The 18,695-nt window shown below is 32.6% G+C and overlaps 2 protein-coding genes across 2 annotated transcripts; both read left to right on the forward strand.

The window, feature by feature from the left end:
- The first annotated feature begins 4,585 nt into the window (after positions 1 to 4,585).
- Positions 4,586 to 11,497, forward strand: LOC114387616. Its single transcript, XM_028347817.1, has 3 exons — positions 4,586 to 4,800; positions 9,321 to 9,818; positions 10,715 to 11,497. The coding sequence occupies exons 1-3, from the start codon at positions 4,710 to 4,712 to the stop codon at positions 11,305 to 11,307; spliced, it is 1,182 nt and encodes a 393-aa protein (XP_028203618.1). The 5' UTR covers positions 4,586 to 4,709; the 3' UTR covers positions 11,308 to 11,497.
- A 2,346-nt stretch (positions 11,498 to 13,843) lies between these two features.
- LOC114387929 (la-related protein 6A-like) lies at positions 13,844 to 18,515 on the forward strand. Its single transcript, XM_028348207.1, has 11 exons — positions 13,844 to 14,266; positions 14,694 to 14,775; positions 15,788 to 15,882; positions 15,972 to 16,043; positions 16,118 to 16,197; positions 16,277 to 16,361; positions 17,330 to 17,377; positions 17,472 to 17,537; positions 17,607 to 17,744; positions 17,865 to 17,958; positions 18,048 to 18,515. Exons 1-11 carry the CDS (start codon positions 13,925 to 13,927, stop codon positions 18,173 to 18,175), a joined length of 1,230 nt encoding a protein of 409 aa, XP_028204008.1. The 5' UTR covers positions 13,844 to 13,924; the 3' UTR covers positions 18,176 to 18,515.
- The last annotated feature ends 180 nt before the right edge of the window (positions 18,516 to 18,695 follow it).

The raw sequence follows: 18,695 nt of genomic DNA on the forward strand, positions 1-18,695 counted from the left end.
AACATCATTAATTGACGTCAACCGAAAATGCATTGATTGATGTCAACCGAAAAATAATCCTAGTTGACGTCGATCTAAAAATGTTTGGATCGATGTCAGCCAAAATTGTCATGATTGAGGTAGGCCAAAAATATCCTAACCAAGATCGATCAAAAATAATATTGTCTAAAGTCAATTGAAAATAGTTATTAAATGGACAAGTCTTAAATTTTCACTTTTTAACGTTTAGTTTCTAAAACTTAAAAAAAATTCTAATAACATTTAAGTAGATATAAAATAAATATAACCAAATTTATATTTACTAATTAAATGGATTAAATCTTGAATCCAAATTTTATATATATATATATATATATATATATATATATATATATATATATATATATAAATTTAATATCCAATCCATTTAAATAAATATGAATTAAATTCTTAATCCAATCCATGTTGACCCTCCCTGATGCCAAGTTTCACCAACTTCGTGAAGCATGACTGCATAACCTACTCCGTTGGACCGTGGACTGTTAGAGTGGAATGGAATAGTGGTCCAATAGAACAAAGGGCTTCGGTCCTATATACCAAAAAGAGAGGCTTAGGAACAAGCTCTTCTATAGAAAGAGAACAGAGGATAATAAACATTTTCGGATATAAATAAGTCTAGAGTGAGTCCGCAACTTGGAAATTTGTCTATCAGATTTTGGAGTTGGAGCTTTTCCTTTGATGGGCTGTCCATTCTTAAAAAATAATTAGAGGAAACCAAGTTAAATTATTTAAAGGTTATTAGTAATCATTATCCTTAAGATGCTAGTTAAGAAAGTAATAAATAAAAAGTTTTTATTAGTGAAGTTAGATTAAAAATTACGAAAAAATGTATTGTACTTTTTAATACTATTTTTTTTTCACTTTTAATTCTGTAACAAACAACACTTGCTATTGCTAACATTTTCTTTTAAAGAATTATACAAAATATTTTTATAATATATAGGGATCAGCATGCCCCCCTCATACTGTACTATCGAGTGACATGTGTCTCTGTCAATGGTGAATGTAGCCTCAGATCCGTTCTTTTTTAGGGTGTCGAATTCATCAAGGATAAATGCTACTATTAAGAATCCATGGATCAAAGCGATGAAGACCAAATTGATAAGAGAGATAAAGAGCATATTGATATTCATGTGATATAACATATTGAATTGATTGAAAAAGATAAAAAAAAAAAATACCCAATGAAGATTGAAGGCTCTTATTTATGAAGCATATTCTCCCTAACTAACTCAATCTTCCTAACTGACTTGTTGATTTTCTAGAACTTCTAATAAATACATCACTGCTTTAATCTTTTCTTTGAAACATTTTTCTTACACGGGAAATATATCCAGGATGTCAACTGCAGCAGCAAAACATAATGCCAAAGAAACCCGTAACCTCAAGTTAACTTTTGATTCTGGGATGGAATCGTTGTTTCCATGACAAATTCACAATTATTGTTAAAACCCCGTAAATGATGAGTTTCAAGGAAATGGACCACCTTATGTAAATTTTTGGAGTAACAGGATTATGTAAAAAAATGATAAACATTAATCACAAGGTGTTGTCTAATCTAATGTCTCTATAAGAATATTTATTTTCAAATTTTAAATCGAAAATTTCAATAATGACCATTCATTTGAACAGTCGACAATTTTCAACTTACCTCCAAAGTCCAAACCATTCATTTAGATTTTTTCATTAACAAATAACCTGGGCCGAATTAGTGATGTAAACTCAAATCCCACATTGTAAATAACGCGTCAACGCGACCCTTTTACCATGGCCTCACCAATGATTCTCTAATCCCACGGTTCTTCATCTTTGATTCTTTACTACTCAGAACTCTAAAGCAGTTGAAATCCCTCTCTCCAATTGCACCACTAAAAAAACAACAAATAACGACGGCTAACAACACCAATAATCATGCAACTGAATAAAGTGCATTTTTTCTTTATATATCAGGAAAGGAATATATAAGAAAAAGCATATATAAAACGCTTGGTTTATGTCAAAATTTATACAATTTAATGTTTTGGTTTTGTATGTTGGGGAGGAGATAAGGAAGAAGAACAACATAATAAAATAACGAACCACCAAACCCACCGGTAATAAGAATTGTGAAATTGATAAATAATCAAAATGCGTCAGAGTCCCAACAACTACTGTTATGAGCCTCAAAGGACATGTGAGCTTAAGTCATAAACAAAAGGCTTAGCACATTTGAAACTTGTCAAGGACGAAAATGGATTCATGAGATCTTAGCCTTCCAAAATAAAATTATATATTTTAAATAATTAACTCAAAAAAGTTTACACCCGTAGATAATGACTGCAGGTAATCAAGGTCCGTCAAGGACAATGATGAGACATTACTCTAAGAGTATATTCGGATAGAAGATTTTAACTGAGGAAAGTAATTTATCAGAGAATTTGAATTTTTGTAATCTAGAATTCATTATTTGAATATTTTTTTGTGAAGAATTTAAAATTTTATAATTTTAAAATAGAATTTTAAATAACTAAAAATTTCTGGAATTTCAATTTCCTTCTAAAAGGTGAGAAATTGAAATTCTCTTCTTATCATCTTTTTCGAGAAACACCATATGAGATTGTAAAATATCGATCAGACTTGAAAATGTAGAGGAACACGTATAACTAGTACACCAATCATATTTTTTCTTTTTTTATTCATTTTTTTTCACCCTCGTAATTTTAACTTTTTTTATTCAAATACAAAATTTTGAAAATAGAAGAATTTCAATTGAAATATTTAAAATTTTTAGAATTTAAAATTTCTCAAAATTTTAAATTCATCCATCCAAACACACTCTAAGAAAAAATTATATAAGAGACTCAATCCTTTATTGTAATTTTAAGATTAGCAAGAAATACTATATACATGCATTCAATCGTTTGTCGGACACATCAAGATTAAATGGTATAGGTAATCGTATTAACTATAGGCATTAGGACATCAGAGGCTATTCCTCTCAAAATTTAAGTGAGAATAATGATTTCAGGAAGGACGATATAAATGAAAAGACATGAGTAGTACTACAAACTGATTAAGGTTTTGTATTATACATGAATTTAGTGATTGGTTTCTTAATTAGCTCAATGATGGTTATCCCCTTGGCTTACACGCTTTGCCTAACCACCTTACAAGTGTTACAGTCTGACAGTACGGTAGTAGGATTAATTGTTCCAAGAAAATAATTGCCATTCGATTATTCATTTGTTTGCCTAATTCATGTGATGGAATATAATAAGTAGGGCTGAAAATATAACCCATACCGATTGGAAACCCAAAAATTTGAAGCCCAAAAAATGGTCGATTAAGAGTTGGGTCATGTTTTGGATAAGATAAGAGAAAAGGAAATTTCTATTTACACCTCTTTGTCTCCTTTTTGTGTTTCTTTAAATATTATTTTTCAAAAACTAAATTTTGGAACTTACTCTTTGTTTCGCCAATTTACTTTTAACATTGTACTTTTCTACAAAAATTATAGTAGTAATTTACTTAGACACTTATAATTTACTTTTAATATATTGCTTTTGATGGTATTTTTACATTTCAATTCATTGATTTAATTGTTTGTAATATAACTTATTTTTTAATATATCACACGTAATGATTTTGTCTTCAAAATGTTGTACTTTCCTTTTTAAAAATATAATAATAATTTTAAAAAAGAAAGTATATTTTTTATTATAATTCCTTTTTTAATTATTATTATATTTTTCTTAAAAAAAGTTTAGCGTTTGACTTTTTATTTGTATCAATCTAAACAACATAATTTATCTTTCTTATTTTTCTTTTTTTTTTATTCAATTATCTAATTCACTCTACGTTCCCAAGAAAGCATTAAGATTATATTTAAAAACACACATTCATTTTTATAATAAACTCACGGGATACACGATAGTATGAACACTGTCTGTACCAAAACAAAAACAAAAAATAATATGAACACTGTCGAGTGCCGTAATACGGCGGTGGAAACTAAGGGACCCGCCGGGAGACCGGGGTCTCAGAACCCGTAAAAGAAAAACAGTCTGTACATCAAGTAAATACTATTTTTTTAGATTATTGAAAAAAACATAATAAACAAATAAATAAATAAATTTATAAAATTAATCTTATATTATTATTAATTATTTATAAATTTTATTGTTTACTAGTAGTATTATAATAAATATAAATAAAAAAATGATTTACGTTATATTTAAAAACTAAAATAATTATTTTGAGTTTTTAAAATAATTTTCAATAAAACAAAAGGAACAATAAATAAATATTTAATTTTAATAAAAAAATGTTAATTTGTTAATAGATCATGAGATCTATAATATTTTTCTCCTATAATAATTATAGAAATAAAAAATCCAACACACTTTCCTATAATAATTATAGAAATAAAAAATCTGCGTCCACACTGCAGATCGGAAGAAGCTTTTGTCAAATATCACTAATTATTAAATGAAACTTTATTTTAATAAAGTGGTTTTAACCTTAGCTAAAGAGGAAAAAAAATCACAACACTGCTGAGAATCTTGATAAAAGCACATTCACTCCTCTTACTCTCTTTGCCTTTGCGCTCCTCAAAAACAGAGTAGCCTACACGTATCAGAGAGAGTGAGAGAAGAGAGAGAATATTTCTGTTCGTGCAGATAGATAGATAGATGGCTCGGAGCTCCACAAGAATGAAATGGGTCTCCATCTTCACACTTCTATTCCTCTCCCACTCGCCCCTCACAACCTTCGCAGAAGATGGTAATGTCCCTCTTCTTCAATCTCTGCTCTTTCTGCCTCTAATGTTTTCAAGTTTTCCTCTTTTTTTTGCGCTGAGATCTGATATTGCAATACCTGCTTTTGCATTTGTTATTTGATATATACTGCTTCAGTTCGTGTACTCATTTTCATGTTTTTTGGGTGGGTTTTTAGTTACCTTCCCCACTGTGTGGTCTAATACACCTATTGTACGAAGATAAAATAAAATGCTCAGTATTTGGTATTTAATTGAAAAAAAATGGCTTTCTGAGTGCGGGTGGGGGTAAATTCTGGGTGCTGTTTACACGAAGTGATTCTGCTACTATTTTTGAGTTCTGGGGGTAAACATTAAGGATATACCAATTATAGAAACAAGAGAGTGATCTATTGTGTTCAAACTTAGCAACAGTTTCCCTTCTGTTTACAGCTCACACAGTTCACTTCACTTAATTTAGTTAAAATGTTTGACTTTGTTTAAGGTTTTTTTTACTTATAAGTGAAGTGAACTGTGAACTCTATCGTTTTCCGTTTGGAATTCTCTGGTCATAGTTTTCAACACAGAAGGCCCACCTTCCTCTTTGTTATGAGCATTTTTTCTTACTAGTGATCATCACTTTTCTGACCACTCCGTGGTGTTGTTCTGTTTTCCACTGGCTTAGAATTTTGATTTCATTTTTCATTTACTAAAGGGTGCTTCTAATTTTGTGTCATGCCATGCCCCTGTTAATCTTTCTGCATAGTCCATGGCATCAGGAATCAAGTTAAAATTGTACCAACAAAAATCAAATGTAATCTGAAAAATCTATGATGGCAAAAATTGAGAAAATGGCACTAGCTGTATGTGTTTCGAAAGTTAAAACAGTATAGTATACTTTTAAGTTCTAATCCATAATCTGTGACACTGACACATACTTGAACAGAAAAGTAATTTTCAAATATAAACTTGAAACTTTAATAAAACACTTTAATCTTTTATCTAGCTATTTTCTAGTTGCTACTCTTTAAATAGTTTCTGATAATGCTTTATATTAGGTCCTAGATAAAATTATTCATAAATACTTATAGGAGAAGAAAAAACAAAATAAACTTGTCCTATAAATTAAAATTAGTTTATACATAAATTTACATAGAATTTATTTCTTATTAACTTTTTTAAAAGTTAATTTTAATTCATGTATAAGTTAAATTTAGTTTACAAGAGATTTTTAAAAAAATATTTCTAAAGAAATTTATCTAAACATCGAAATTATCTAAACGTACTATGAGGATAAGTCAGTAATACATATTTTGACCGAAAAAAGTAGCATTAGTTAATTGGTTATAGGAGTTTGATGAATATAATAATGAACTAAAGATTGTGCAATTAAGCTTATTAAATTGAAGAATGACTCTATATAACCAGATTAAAAGTCTTAAGTGTGTATGATCCATTTATGGGGGAAACGGGTACAAGACTATAAGTGACACTTGAATATCTAAATCTAAATGCACCGCAAAACATCGCCATCGTGCAATTATGGATACCTAGTTGCATGTTAAGACCCAAAAGCTAGTAATGTAAGTAAAAAAAAGGAAGTACATTAAAAAATGTAGATCAAACTAGGTAGTGGTTTCTTATAGGAGGAGAAGGAAAAATAATAACCGGCCTAGAGATACACAAAAGGAAGCTAGTTGAGTAAGCAAATGGGTCCGGGGCAACCTTTGCTGTTAACCTAGGGATGCGAAATGACCGAATTGTCACAGTGTTCCCGCCACTCAATACACGCTTTTTAGCTTTTTTTCCTCCAATCTTGACCAAAGTGCAAGGTCCTTTCCGTAAAGGACGCTAATTACTTTTACTATTATTGTCGCGTAGGTCGCTATCCTCCTCTATTCCCATGCCCATACCATGCTCGGTTAAATAATAAAAAACACAGTAACAAAAAAAAGTGTACTTTTTTCATCCTCCTTTGGTCAGAGTGAGAGAATTGCGGAGCGTAGTGAGTGGCAGCATGCGTTAGGACCCACGCGCTCTCTGCTGCTTCGGGTTTAAGGTGGATTCATCATGCAAAAATTAGTATTAAGTAAGATCTCGTTTGCGTTGATACTTAGTGATGAATTTTGAAATTTTTAAAAATAATAATTAATTTAAGATTAATGTCACTAATTATTTTATTTTTTAAAAAAAGTGCAATGATCGCATAAAAATTAATCGAGATCATAAATACGTGATAGTTTCATGCTACCTGGGAATTTTTTTATTGGACCATACCTCAATTTGTTCCGCGTCAACATCATCTTTTGTCGTTTTTGCTGCCTTCGGATCTTCCCTATCCTCCTTGGCTAGTTGCCATGTTCATTGTTAGGCCTTTTCGATTGGTAGTTTATCTTGATCCTCTTTTTTTGTTACTACTTGAGTCATTGTGTGCTTCTAAGCTGCTTCGCAAGTTGGCACCTCTGAAAGCTTGTTCCTTCTTCATTGTTTCAACGTGGGCTTTCACATTCTTGAGGCCCATTCTTGGATAAGGCAATCCAAATTATACTCAAAGTTTGTTGTTTTTTCTTATTGAGTTGGTGTTATTGTGATGAAAAACATAAATGTGGAGACGGGACCAGATATTAATTGGAAAGAATGGTGTGGGTATGGTGCAATCACCACAAAACGACGCGGATATTTGTTACATCCTAGTTCAACATAAATTGATTGCATTGCATTTGGTTGGAATTACCTGTGGGATGGGGTGGGAACATGTGCTTGAGGAATACACCTTGACAATGATTCTGCCGGCTCTTACCTGTTGAAAATACCTTGAGAGCAAAATGTGGCCCCATACTCATCACAAATGCTTTTTTTTTTTTTATTATCATCTTAAAATAAATGATATCCATGCTATGCTTGATGCTTTGCTTGCTTGAAGCATTAATGGGCCATGATCTATGTTAGTAGTATTATTTTTGGATGTTGATGATTTATATAATTTTTCAATTGACCACTTGTCACCTAGTTGGAATCTAAACGTAATTAATATGTGCTACTTTTTGTCAACTATGCCCTGTTTTAGAAAGTGATAACAGCGGGGACGGGATAGATATTTTATATTTTAAACTTCATACTTAAAATTTTAATAAATCTATAAGGAAAAACGAATGATAGTGTGTGATACTGTGCTAGTATTGATTTTGGTTGAACCTCGAATTATTTGAAATTGAAAAGTAATCTTGTTGAGGTCGAATTTGTTTGGGTCCCATGAGTAAAGCATTTGAAGTTGTTAACTTTACTTTTTCATTGATATTTTATTAGAATTGAGAATGATCTTGGCTTTAACTAACTTAAACTGTTAGCTTAAGGGAAAAGATTGCACAAATCATTGAAAGGGGTGTTTTTTAAATATACCCAACCAATGTAAGATTTTGATAACTTTGCCTAAGATTGAAGTATTTGACTAAAGAAGTTTTTTTTTGGAGTACATAACTAAAGAAGAGTTGAACCTAATCCAAAGGATTGACGTAGTTGTCTAAGGTTTTGTTGTGTTCACATGAGTGAGAATAATTTATTTAGTATGAAAAATTGTATTCGATTTTTATCATGTATAAAATTCTTTTAGACTAGTAATAATCATGTACTGAGAGCAAGATTTTCACCATGTGTAATCTTTAATTTTTTTTTGAACCTGAAAAAAAAATAAAGAGTTGAACTTGAGGGAAACTTTTTTTCAAAACTGTATTCAATTAGTATCAGTAACATACTGAAAGCAGTACAAAAAACATCGTATCAATGGACCAATGATTAAAACAGATACGCATACAATATCATCGTGTATTGTCCTTTTCACTTTTCAACTAAGTTTATCGTTAGCATATGGTAGTTTCCCATTTTGGAAGTTGAAATTTGAAAGACGACTTAAGAACTGACTGAGTGGATGATAGGATTAGTTTAGTTGTTCTTAAGGATTAGAGTAGTGTTGTACTGTTGTTGAAAGGCTTAATGAATGTTTGGTGTAAGATAATTTTTTTAAAAAAATTAATTATAAATGTCATTATTTTTATTTCATATCTTATTTTTAAAAGCATATATAAGAAATAATTGTATTTTTTATTATTAATGTCTTATATAAACTTTTAAAATAAAAAATTGATATACTTATAATTAAAGTAAAAGTAGAAAATGAAAACACAAAATTATAATAATGATAATAATTGCCTTTTGCCGGGTATAATTGATTTTAACAAAAAGTATCAAGAGATGTATTTAAATTATAAACTTTATATTAGAGTTTTGTTTTACACTAAGAATTGCTTCTTCTTTTTATTCACATGTTTTAGATCTAAAGTTAATTTGAGCAAGCATTTTAATTATTTAAAATAATTTGTATCTAATTTTGGAACAAAGTGGTGCAATGCTTAGCATAAGGATGTTGATTCCATTTTGGGAGTATATAAAGATGATCTGATTTATGGTTGATTTGAGTTACTAGTAGTATGGTGAGGACATTATATATTTTGTGGCAGAAAAAAGATTGATAGTAATATAAAGTGAATTGCAGGGCTAGTGGCGAATGGAGATTTTGAGGTTAGCCCATCAAGTGGGTTCCCTAACGAGGCGATTGTGGAGGGCCCCAGCGAGGTCCCAAACTGGAAGTCAAACGGCAACGTTGAGCTAGTGGAATCGGGGCAAAAACAGGGTGGGATGATCCTCATTGTACCGCAGGGTAGACACGCGGTGAGGCTCGGCAACGACGCTGAGATCAGCCAGGAGCTACCGGTTGAGAAGGGTTCCATTTACTCGCTCACCTTTTGTGCGGCTCGCACCTGCGCTCAGCTGGAGTCCATCAACGTGTCGGTTGCGCCTGCATCGCAGACGGTAGACCTGCAGACACTCTATAACGTCCAGGGATGGAACCCTTACGCGGTTTCTTTCAATGCGGATGAGGACACTTTTAGGTTGGTATTTAAGAATCCCGGCATGGAGGATGACCCCACTTGTGGCCCCATTATTGACAACATTGCTATTAAGAAGCTTTTCACTCCTGATAAACCCAAAGGTACCTATCCCATTCTTCCCTGTCTCTACACATTATCTCTTTCACTTCCATTCCTGTCTTCTGAATCTTCAAATTATCACTTTCAACTAATTACTATTTTTTTATTCTATAAATTGTCAATGTATCATTGCTTGATAATGTCATTCTCCTTCACACAGTCGCTACATGGACTGTATAATAAGAGTTTAATAGGTGTATATGTGATCAGTCTGCTTTTTTACCCCCTTCAACCAATGTTTTTTTTTTAAAATATAACTTTTAAAATAATTAATATAAAATTTAGCATATTTGATGAGAAATGAGAAACCTGGGCAATTAGGATAAAGACAGCCCACAGCATGTTGGAAAAAAGATAGGACAGTGGAAGCCAAATAAGGCCTCAGTCGGGGAGCCTGCCACCAGAATCATAGGCCAGAAATGTGGGAACAATTTTCATCCTTTGAATTAGTTTTTGGGGTTGAATTAGGTCCAAAAGAGTCTAATTAATAGACATGCACTTCTATGAAAAAGTTTATGCCATCTCATCAGAATTATATAAGTTTATGTTATCTAATGAGGATTAGTAATGTGGCATGACTTGTAAGATAATTATTTTAAAAATCAAACAAATAAGTAAGTTACACATGACCATTTGTAATTTAATAATAATATAAAAACTTAAATTTTGGATTCTAAAATAAGAAAATCAATTATCTGATACGTGTGTTGGAATATAATTATTAATTTTCTGATTAACGATAGATAGTACTTATTTTATTCTTAATCAGGTTCTTTTTATATTACCACTTTGCACCAAGAGCAGTCACTGAAAACTAAACTAGATTCGTACAAGCTTAACTAAAGATAACATTTGCTGAATGGTATTAATGTTGGTTTGGTTGTGTTGAAATGTGCAGACAACGCAGTGATCAATGGGGATTTTGAAGAGGGTCCATGGATGTTCAGGAACACTTCACTGGGTGTGTTGCTTCCCACAAATTTGGATGAAGAAGCGTCCTCACTACCCGGTTGGATAGTCGAATCCAACCGTGCCGTCCGGTACATTGATTCTGATCATTACTCTGTTCCACAAGGCAGGAGAGCCATTGAGTTGCTCTCAGGAAAGGAAGGAATCATATCTCAAATGGTTGAGACCAAACCAGACAAGCTCTACAGCTTGACCTTCTCATTGGGTCATGCTGATGACAAGTGCAAGGAGCCTCTTGCTGTTATGGCCTTTGCTGGTGACCAGGCTCAGAACATTCACTACACTCCCAATTCCAATTCCACCTTCCAAACTGCTAACGTCAATTTCACTGCCAAGGCTGAGAGGACTAGAATTGCATTCTATAGCATATACTACAACACCAGAAGTGATGATATGAGTTCTCTATGTGGGCCTGTGGTGGATGACGTCAGGGTCTGGTTTTCTGGCTCCAACGGGCTTCGTGGGTTGGGCTTAGGAAGGCTTGTGCTTGTAATTTTGGGTCTAGTTTTGGTTCTGATGTAAAAGGGTTTCATTTGGTCTTGCTTTATTTATTATTACCATTACCATATGCCTAATAGGTTGTTTTGGGTTGAGGGGGGTGTAGGTAAAGTCACACTCTCCATGTCAACAATGTTGTATGTGAACTGGCCTTAAGTTTTTAGTTTATAGTTTAAGCTATGACAAATGAAATTGTCTTAATTTGTGCTTTTTCGCTGGCCAAGACTTTCTTTTCTTGTTTGGGGATGGTGGAAAACAATGCGACCAAGGATCTGTTCGTTTGAATTGAAAAAGAGTAAAAATAAATAAAAGGGAAACGAGTAGTAAGATAAGATGATATTCACATTTTTATATTTTATTTTGATTTAAATTTTTTATCTTAATTCATTTTATTTTTTATTTTTTCACTCCATCAACGGATCCTTAAAAGTCTAAAAATTTGATGCTTAAGTGCATCTTCGGTAAGCAAAGTATGTGCCCCCTTTGAAGATTTTACTCAGCGATCGTATCAAACTTTTAATGAATCTATCCTAGGTACGTTGGTTGATACATCGAACGTTGTGGTTGAAGTGCATCTCAAATTTTCTCATTTGTTGACTTTTGACTCTCTACGGTGAGCAGAAAGTTGGTTGAATTTTGCTTTCGCATTAATGGGCTGTGCAAAATCAGTTGTACATATATGCTGGTAATGGTATCTTTCGTGAGGCTATGATAATGCTTTTACAGTTTATTCCAACTTGTACGTTGTACCTCCAAGTCACCAGCCAGACCCAAGAATATGTTTTGTGACTTGCCTTTGACTAAATTGAAGTAACATAATTTTGAAGAATTGATTCTTAGAAAATGAGCTTAATAATGTAATTTTTGTTTAGATAATAAATATTACAAAATTGATGTTTGTAGAGACTAGACAGTGTTATTTAGAAATCTACAATTCAAATTGATTTTAAGTGTATAATTACAAAAATGGGTTTTTATATTGTAATTAATTATATTGGTATATACATTAATAATTAAAAATAATAAATAATCAGATTTACAATATATTTTTTTACATTAAACTTGATACTTTAAATATTTACATAATATTAGCTTTTGAAGTAAGATGCATAGTTTTACTAACATGTTGTTAATTCAAGTAACATTGAATTTAGATTCTTAATGAAGATTTTGAGTTTGAATTATGTGGATAAAAAATATATGATTGAGAGAGAATATTTAATTAAAAGTGGTTAGTCAAGTTTTTCAAAAAAAATTAGTAATCGATAAAATAGTTATTTTACATTAATGTCACAATTATAAATAAAAAATGCACAGCTTTGATGAAAAAAACTTACAACTCAAGTCTTGAGAGACTTAGAAGTTCTAAACTATGTCAATTTTCAAAGGTGTGTTTTGAATTGTTATTTTGTATATTGTCCTAAATTGGTATTGATTTGAAATGAATTGTCAAGGGTGGTGATTTAGATTTATGTCTTAGCTTTCAAATTCTAGTGGTCTCGTCTCATTTAGAGTTTTCTACAAATTTTAGTTAATTTTATACCAAAATTGGTCGAGTGAATCTAGAGTGCAAGACAAATTTGTTGTTGGCTATGTATTTGTGAGTCTATGACTTAGAAATGTGTGAGGTGTCATCTTTAGGTGTCTCCCTTTTTCTAGCATAACTTAAATATATCTAATATAAACCTAGAACTCACACCAAACTACACCTAAGTATGTGCAAATTACAATGCTTGAAATATATGCGAGTGGTGTTCAATTACGTTGAATGTACATGACTTATTTTGTTTATCTCGGCTAAAATGTTATATCTTGAACTAATTAGTTTGGTTTAGAAGATAAAAATGGAGATGATGAAAATAGATGAGAAATTTTTTAACTTAAGTAGAGTGGAAAAAAGTGTAGATCTCACAAAAAAAAAGTATAAATTTTATCTTCAATATTATTTATCTCTTTTATTCCGAACGCAGTCTTAGTGATCTTAAAGTATTATGTGTTTCCTTTAATATGTTATTGATCTCATGGCATTCCAGATTCTGTACGAATTTTGGTAAAGTATTTACTGTATGGATATTGTGGCTGAAAAATAGCTATTGAGGTTTATGAAGCTACTTGTATGACTTTCTAATCCAATGTGTTTTGGACTAGAATATATTGCGTGTATTATTATAAAATTTATGTTATTCACAGAACAATTTTTTATTCTGATTCAAATGATAAAAAAATTATTGATTTTTATAATAATTATTTCAAAAATATAAATGACTATTTTTTATTCTGATTCAAATGATAAAAAAATTATTGATTTTTATAATAATTATTTCAAAAATATAAATGACTTTTGAATACTTGACCATGTAAAAACTTACTATGACTGTACATGCCTATTAAGTTTTTTTGAATGCGAGGTGAAATAAAAAAAATCCTTAAACAATTATACCCATGATAGTAAATAAGTGAGAGGAAAAAAATACCAAAAAAAAAAACAGATCGTTGATTTTAACACGGTGGTGATGACCGAAGCAAAATGTCAACAAGTATCTTGGGCTATAAAATGATCTGATCTGAGAAACCGAAACACTTTGGAGACCGAAAGACCGGAACATAAGGCGGGCAAGAGAGTTTGTTTCTTCTCTCTTCAATGGAAGGCGGCGAACAGGTTCTCCCTTCGGCCACCACCGTCGCCGCCGCCGGCTATCCCAACGTCTCTCCTCCTCCGCTCGCTGATCCTGTCGGTGCTTCCGATCTCGCTGCTGCTGCCTCGGACGACGTTGTTGCGGAACCTGAAATTCACGCGCTGATTTCAGACGAAGAGCACGATCACGATCACGATCACGATCACGATCACGAGCATGAGCATGAGCATGACCATGACCTCGAGCACGATCACGAGCATGAGCATGACCACCACGAGGACCGCGATGATCACGCCGCCGTGGCAGCTGTCTCCTTGGAAGATCTCAAACTCAAGATCATTAAGCAGGCAACGCCTCTTCTCCCCTTCAACTATTCTCAATTTAATAATTGCTTTGTTCCTGCGGAATTCGCGTTTTGTGATGCTGACTTGTGGAATTGGAGAGTGAGAATTGTTGTTATATCGTATTCTGCTTGTAGATGGATAATAGAATTGATGTGTTTATTACTAGGAAAAAAACCTAGAAATCTCGTGTTTTCGCGTTTACTAGGTTTTGCTGCTTGGATATTTTATATGCTTCTGTTAGCTTTGCTCTGTGGAATTCTCGTTTCGTGATACTGACTTGTAAAATTCTTGTTGTATCGTGTGCAGCTTGTGGATGGAGAACAGAATTCGATTTGTTTATTAAAAACCTAGAAATTTCGTGTTTACTAGGTTTTGCTGTTTGGATATTTTATGTACATCTGTTACTGACTTGTTTGTGTTGATTTTGCAGGTGGAGTATTATTTCAGCGATGAAAATCTGCCCACTGACAAGTATCTGTTGGGTTTTGTCAAGAGGAACAAGGAAGGGTTTGGTAAGGGATATGTCTCTTGAGTATCTTGGACCAATTTGATTTTGACTTGTGGAATTTTCACAATTTGGTCTCCGATTTATTTATTGCCTCACTGATTTGCATGTGTTGCGTATTCCATTTAAAATAGTTTGTTGCCAAGTTGACTATGTTAGTATGAAGTGTTGAATAATCTGGGTTATGTATAATATATTTTGTAGCAGATCCTAAGGGAAGTTAAATATTAGATCTTGATGTTTCTAAAGTGCCCTGACTTTTGAATTTGCTTATATACATGAAGTTATGAAGGACAACTAAGTTGAATATTCGACAGCATGACAATTGTTTATACTGTCATTTTTAGTGACTCATTATGCATGTGCAGTTAATTACGATAATTTTTTTGTATGAGTTATGCAATTATACTAGTATACTTGACAATAAAGGATGCTCATATTTCCTCTTTACTATAGATGATAAAAAAAAAATACATTTGACAATGCTAGTGGTCTATTAGAGTTCATGATAGAAAAGGTGATCATTGACGTGGATTGAAAGGTGTGGCAGTTGTAACAGCCCACCTTCTGCGTATATAATATACTAAACTGAATGATAATATAAACAACAATGATGCCCTTGTAATAAAACATTATTGATTATGCAGTGCTTTTTCTGGAATGATCTTTCAGTACTACATTGTAATGCAGAAGGTGGTAATGCACATAATCATTGTAGTGCTTTTTCTGGTAAAATAAACAACAATGATGCTGAAATTTTGGCAGAATGGGAATTGTTGTTTATTTAATCTGAAAAGCACTATCCAAGTAATGCAAATATGCATGCAGTTTTGCATGCATTAAATGCTTTCAATTTATGATATATTCAGCTAACCAATATAACACTTATTGCTTTTTGTATTTATTTAGCTAATCCTAGTTTAATACTATTTGTATAGTTATCATTATTATTTGTCCATTGCTGCATGCATGTGTTTGTATATCCTATCATTTAATCTTACTTAACTCCGTTCATGCAGTTCCTGTATCAGTAATTGCTTCTTTTAGAAAAATAAAGAAGCTCACGCGAGACCATGCATTTATTGTTGCTGCATTGAAGGAGTCTTCACTGCTTGTATGATTCTTCCTTGTTTTGTCAACATGAACTGCATTGCAATCTATACTTCAAGTCCTAAGAAAAAAAATTCTCTCATGGAACTGCAGGTTGTTAGTGGTGACGGGAAAAGGGTCAAGCGGCTCAACCCACTTCGTTTCAATGAATCTAGAGATCATAAGGTATTTACTTAAAGGAACTTTTTACTCCTTTTTGGTGTGTGCTCTGTTATCTGCATCTTATTCTTGGACTCTAGTTATATACTGTTTTGGTAGAGAATTTGCCAGAGGATCATTCAAGGAAGAACATTCAACAAATATTCCATGAAGCTGGAAAGTATGATTTCTTCCTTAACTTGTGCTTTGTGTATCCATGCTTCCAAATCTGCAATGATGTGAACACTTTTAATATGCAGTATAAAGAGGATAACCATTCATGATCCACATTCTACTTCAGAGTCTACAAGACACATCAAGCAAGAAATGTTAATTAGTAATAAGGTACGAAACCATCTAATATCTGCTAACCCTAAATATGGACTGCTCTTACATTTTTCATTGCATTATTGCTTTTACTTAAACTTTCATTTCGAAGATTTTAGCTGTTATTGGCTGCATTTTATATTTTGTTTTTTCTGATGTGGATATAATTACGTGCTTTGGTGGTTTTATTGTCTCTAAAATTCCAGCTAGTGTACCAATTAAAAAGTCGTATTCTTGGGTGATGCATATTAGGGGCTGCAATAATTGCATCTATCTAGCCCCAATTCCACCTTTAAAAAAACTGTTCTCCTTATTGCTCATGAACATAATAGTTAACTCCTTCACTGTAGTTGTCTCTATTATCAATCTTCAAAGTCACTTTGGTGATTATTTTGAAAAGTCCTTGTGGCCTTGATTCTTATCTTATTTCTTCAAGGGTGAATTGAAAAAAACATGAAGTTTACAGATATGTAGTTTCCACCCTTAAAGTAAGTATATGTCCACCTTGTTGATAATTCTTCAAAATAGCCAAGGGTTGTCATATCATACCTTATTCATTGTATTTACTTTTTCCTGGTTCAGTTGGATCAGTTCTGGTGCTTGATTGGATGTGACAAAAAATTGGTGCTGCAGCTTGATCTCTGTTTGCAGAGTGTCATTCACAATAATTTAGTTATATAAAATTATTCTTGTCTATTACTTTCTACTGTAACATCAACCTTGCTGACACATGGGGTCTCTGCAGACTGATGAAACTTCCAATTTTTGCTTTGCTTTCTCTTGGGTTAATTTTTGAGATTTTCCTGATTTATTTGAAAAGGTTTTAGATATAGATATAAGATAACCATCTTGTGTTCTTTCTTAAACTACCCGTGAGAAGATATCAGCCCGAGTGTTAACTCTACATGCTATATTCTTGGCCATGTGTTCCTTGTTTAACTTTGTTTGCACTTATCATATCAATCTACTTCACTTATTTGTTGTAGTTACATGCTCTTGTGGAATATGAGACTATTGAGGCTGCTGAGAAAGCTGTGAGTTTCAGTTTATGTATTTTCATATAATGATTGAGACTTTGATTGCCTGGATGATTAACTTAGTCTTTGCCACTCCAATCTTGGGTTATAGGTGGCTATGTTAAATAATGAACAAGACTGGAGAAATGGCATGCGGGTTAAACTTCTCAAGGGAATGGTTAGTTGCAGTTTTTTTTTATTTGATTAATTGAAAGTAAAAGTTGTTCATGGTGATTTTATGATTCAGGGGACGTATGGGCACAAAAAACAAGCTTGGAAAGGATCTCATTCTGAGAAGAATAGCTCAAGGCATGTATCTGAACAAACAGGAGATGAGGAGAATCATGGCTCTAATGAGCATCGTGAAGATGCACATGAGGAAGAAGTATGTATCGTGCATTTGTTTTTCACTATTAGCAGCATCCTATAGTGTATCTATTAGTAATTTGAAACCCTAAAAGTTATTGTTAATGCTGCTGCTATTGACAATTTTACATTAATACAGGATGGGGATCATCTGTCGAAGGACAAAGGTGGGCAGAGGTATAGAAATCAAGGAAGATCAAGAAAACATAAATATCGTGCTGGAAATGGAATGGGTATCTTTCTATTGTGGCAATTCCATTTGATTACTATTAGTATTATTTTTTAATCCTTGTGCTTTTCATAACCTGTTTCATTGTTCCAGGCCATGGAAGTACACCATCAACTCATGCTGCCGAAGCATCGAAGCCACCCCCTGGACCAAGAATGCCAGATGGAACACGTGGCTTCGCAATAGGACGAGGTCGGTTTCCTGTCCCTGCTTCGAATTAGCAAAGATTGGACGCCACAAATGAGGGATTGTATTTAGCAGTATTATGTGTCCGATGCTTTAGTGATGTACTAGTTTTTACTTGGGTCCCTATGCGTGTTCGCTTGAGTCAACATGGGTTTGTTGGACTGGTAAATTATGTATCTCAATCTTTGGAAGTGAGTGTTGGTGGTGAAGTACATACCCATTTTAAGATTATTAGGCTGGGAAACATAGAACTGTTCTAGTTGTGGTAATCCTCACCTTACGAGGAATCTGTGTAACAAAATCATATCGAGAAATTTGTTAAAGGGGATGAAAGAAAGCTGTGTTTGATAACCAATTGAAATTTTCTTGGTTCTAGTTAACTATGTACGCCTTTTTTTTTGTTTTAAAAGAAAGAAAGAAAAGAATAAGAACAATTAATTTATAACGTAGCATTACTTAAACTGAAATTGGAGAGACCAGAGAGAGTAGTTACAGTGTGTACTTTTTATATATTGTTGCATTCAATTGGAATGTATTAATATTTTTTTTATTAAT

Source organism: Glycine soja, chromosome 15, assembly GCF_004193775.1.
Source record: "Glycine soja cultivar W05 chromosome 15, ASM419377v2, whole genome shotgun sequence".
NCBI lineage: Eukaryota > Viridiplantae > Streptophyta > Magnoliopsida > Fabales > Fabaceae > Glycine > Glycine soja.

What these genes read in the sequence shown, in the direction of transcription:
- LOC114387616 (XM_028347817.1), top strand. Translation starts at nt 4,710, where the DNA reads ATGGCTCGGAGCTCCACAAGAATGAAATGGGTCTCCATCTTCACACTT. An exon ending in CACAACCTTCGCAGAAGATG is followed by an intron (nt 4,801 to 9,320) that starts GTAATGTCCCTC and finishes AGTGAATTGCAG; the next exon opens with GGCTAGTGGCGAATGGAGAT. An exon ending in CACTCCTGATAAACCCAAAG is followed by an intron (nt 9,819 to 10,714) that starts GTACCTATCCCA and finishes TGAAATGTGCAG; the next exon opens with ACAACGCAGTGATCAATGGG.
- LOC114387929 (XM_028348207.1), top strand. Translation starts at nt 13,925, where the DNA reads ATGGAAGGCGGCGAACAGGTTCTCCCTTCGGCCACCACCGTCGCCGCC. An exon ending in ATATTCCATGAAGCTGGAAA is followed by an intron (nt 16,198 to 16,276) that starts GTATGATTTCTT and finishes TTTAATATGCAG; the next exon opens with TATAAAGAGGATAACCATTC. An exon ending in AAATGTTAATTAGTAATAAG is followed by an intron (nt 16,362 to 17,329) that starts GTACGAAACCAT and finishes TATTTGTTGTAG; the next exon opens with TTACATGCTCTTGTGGAATA.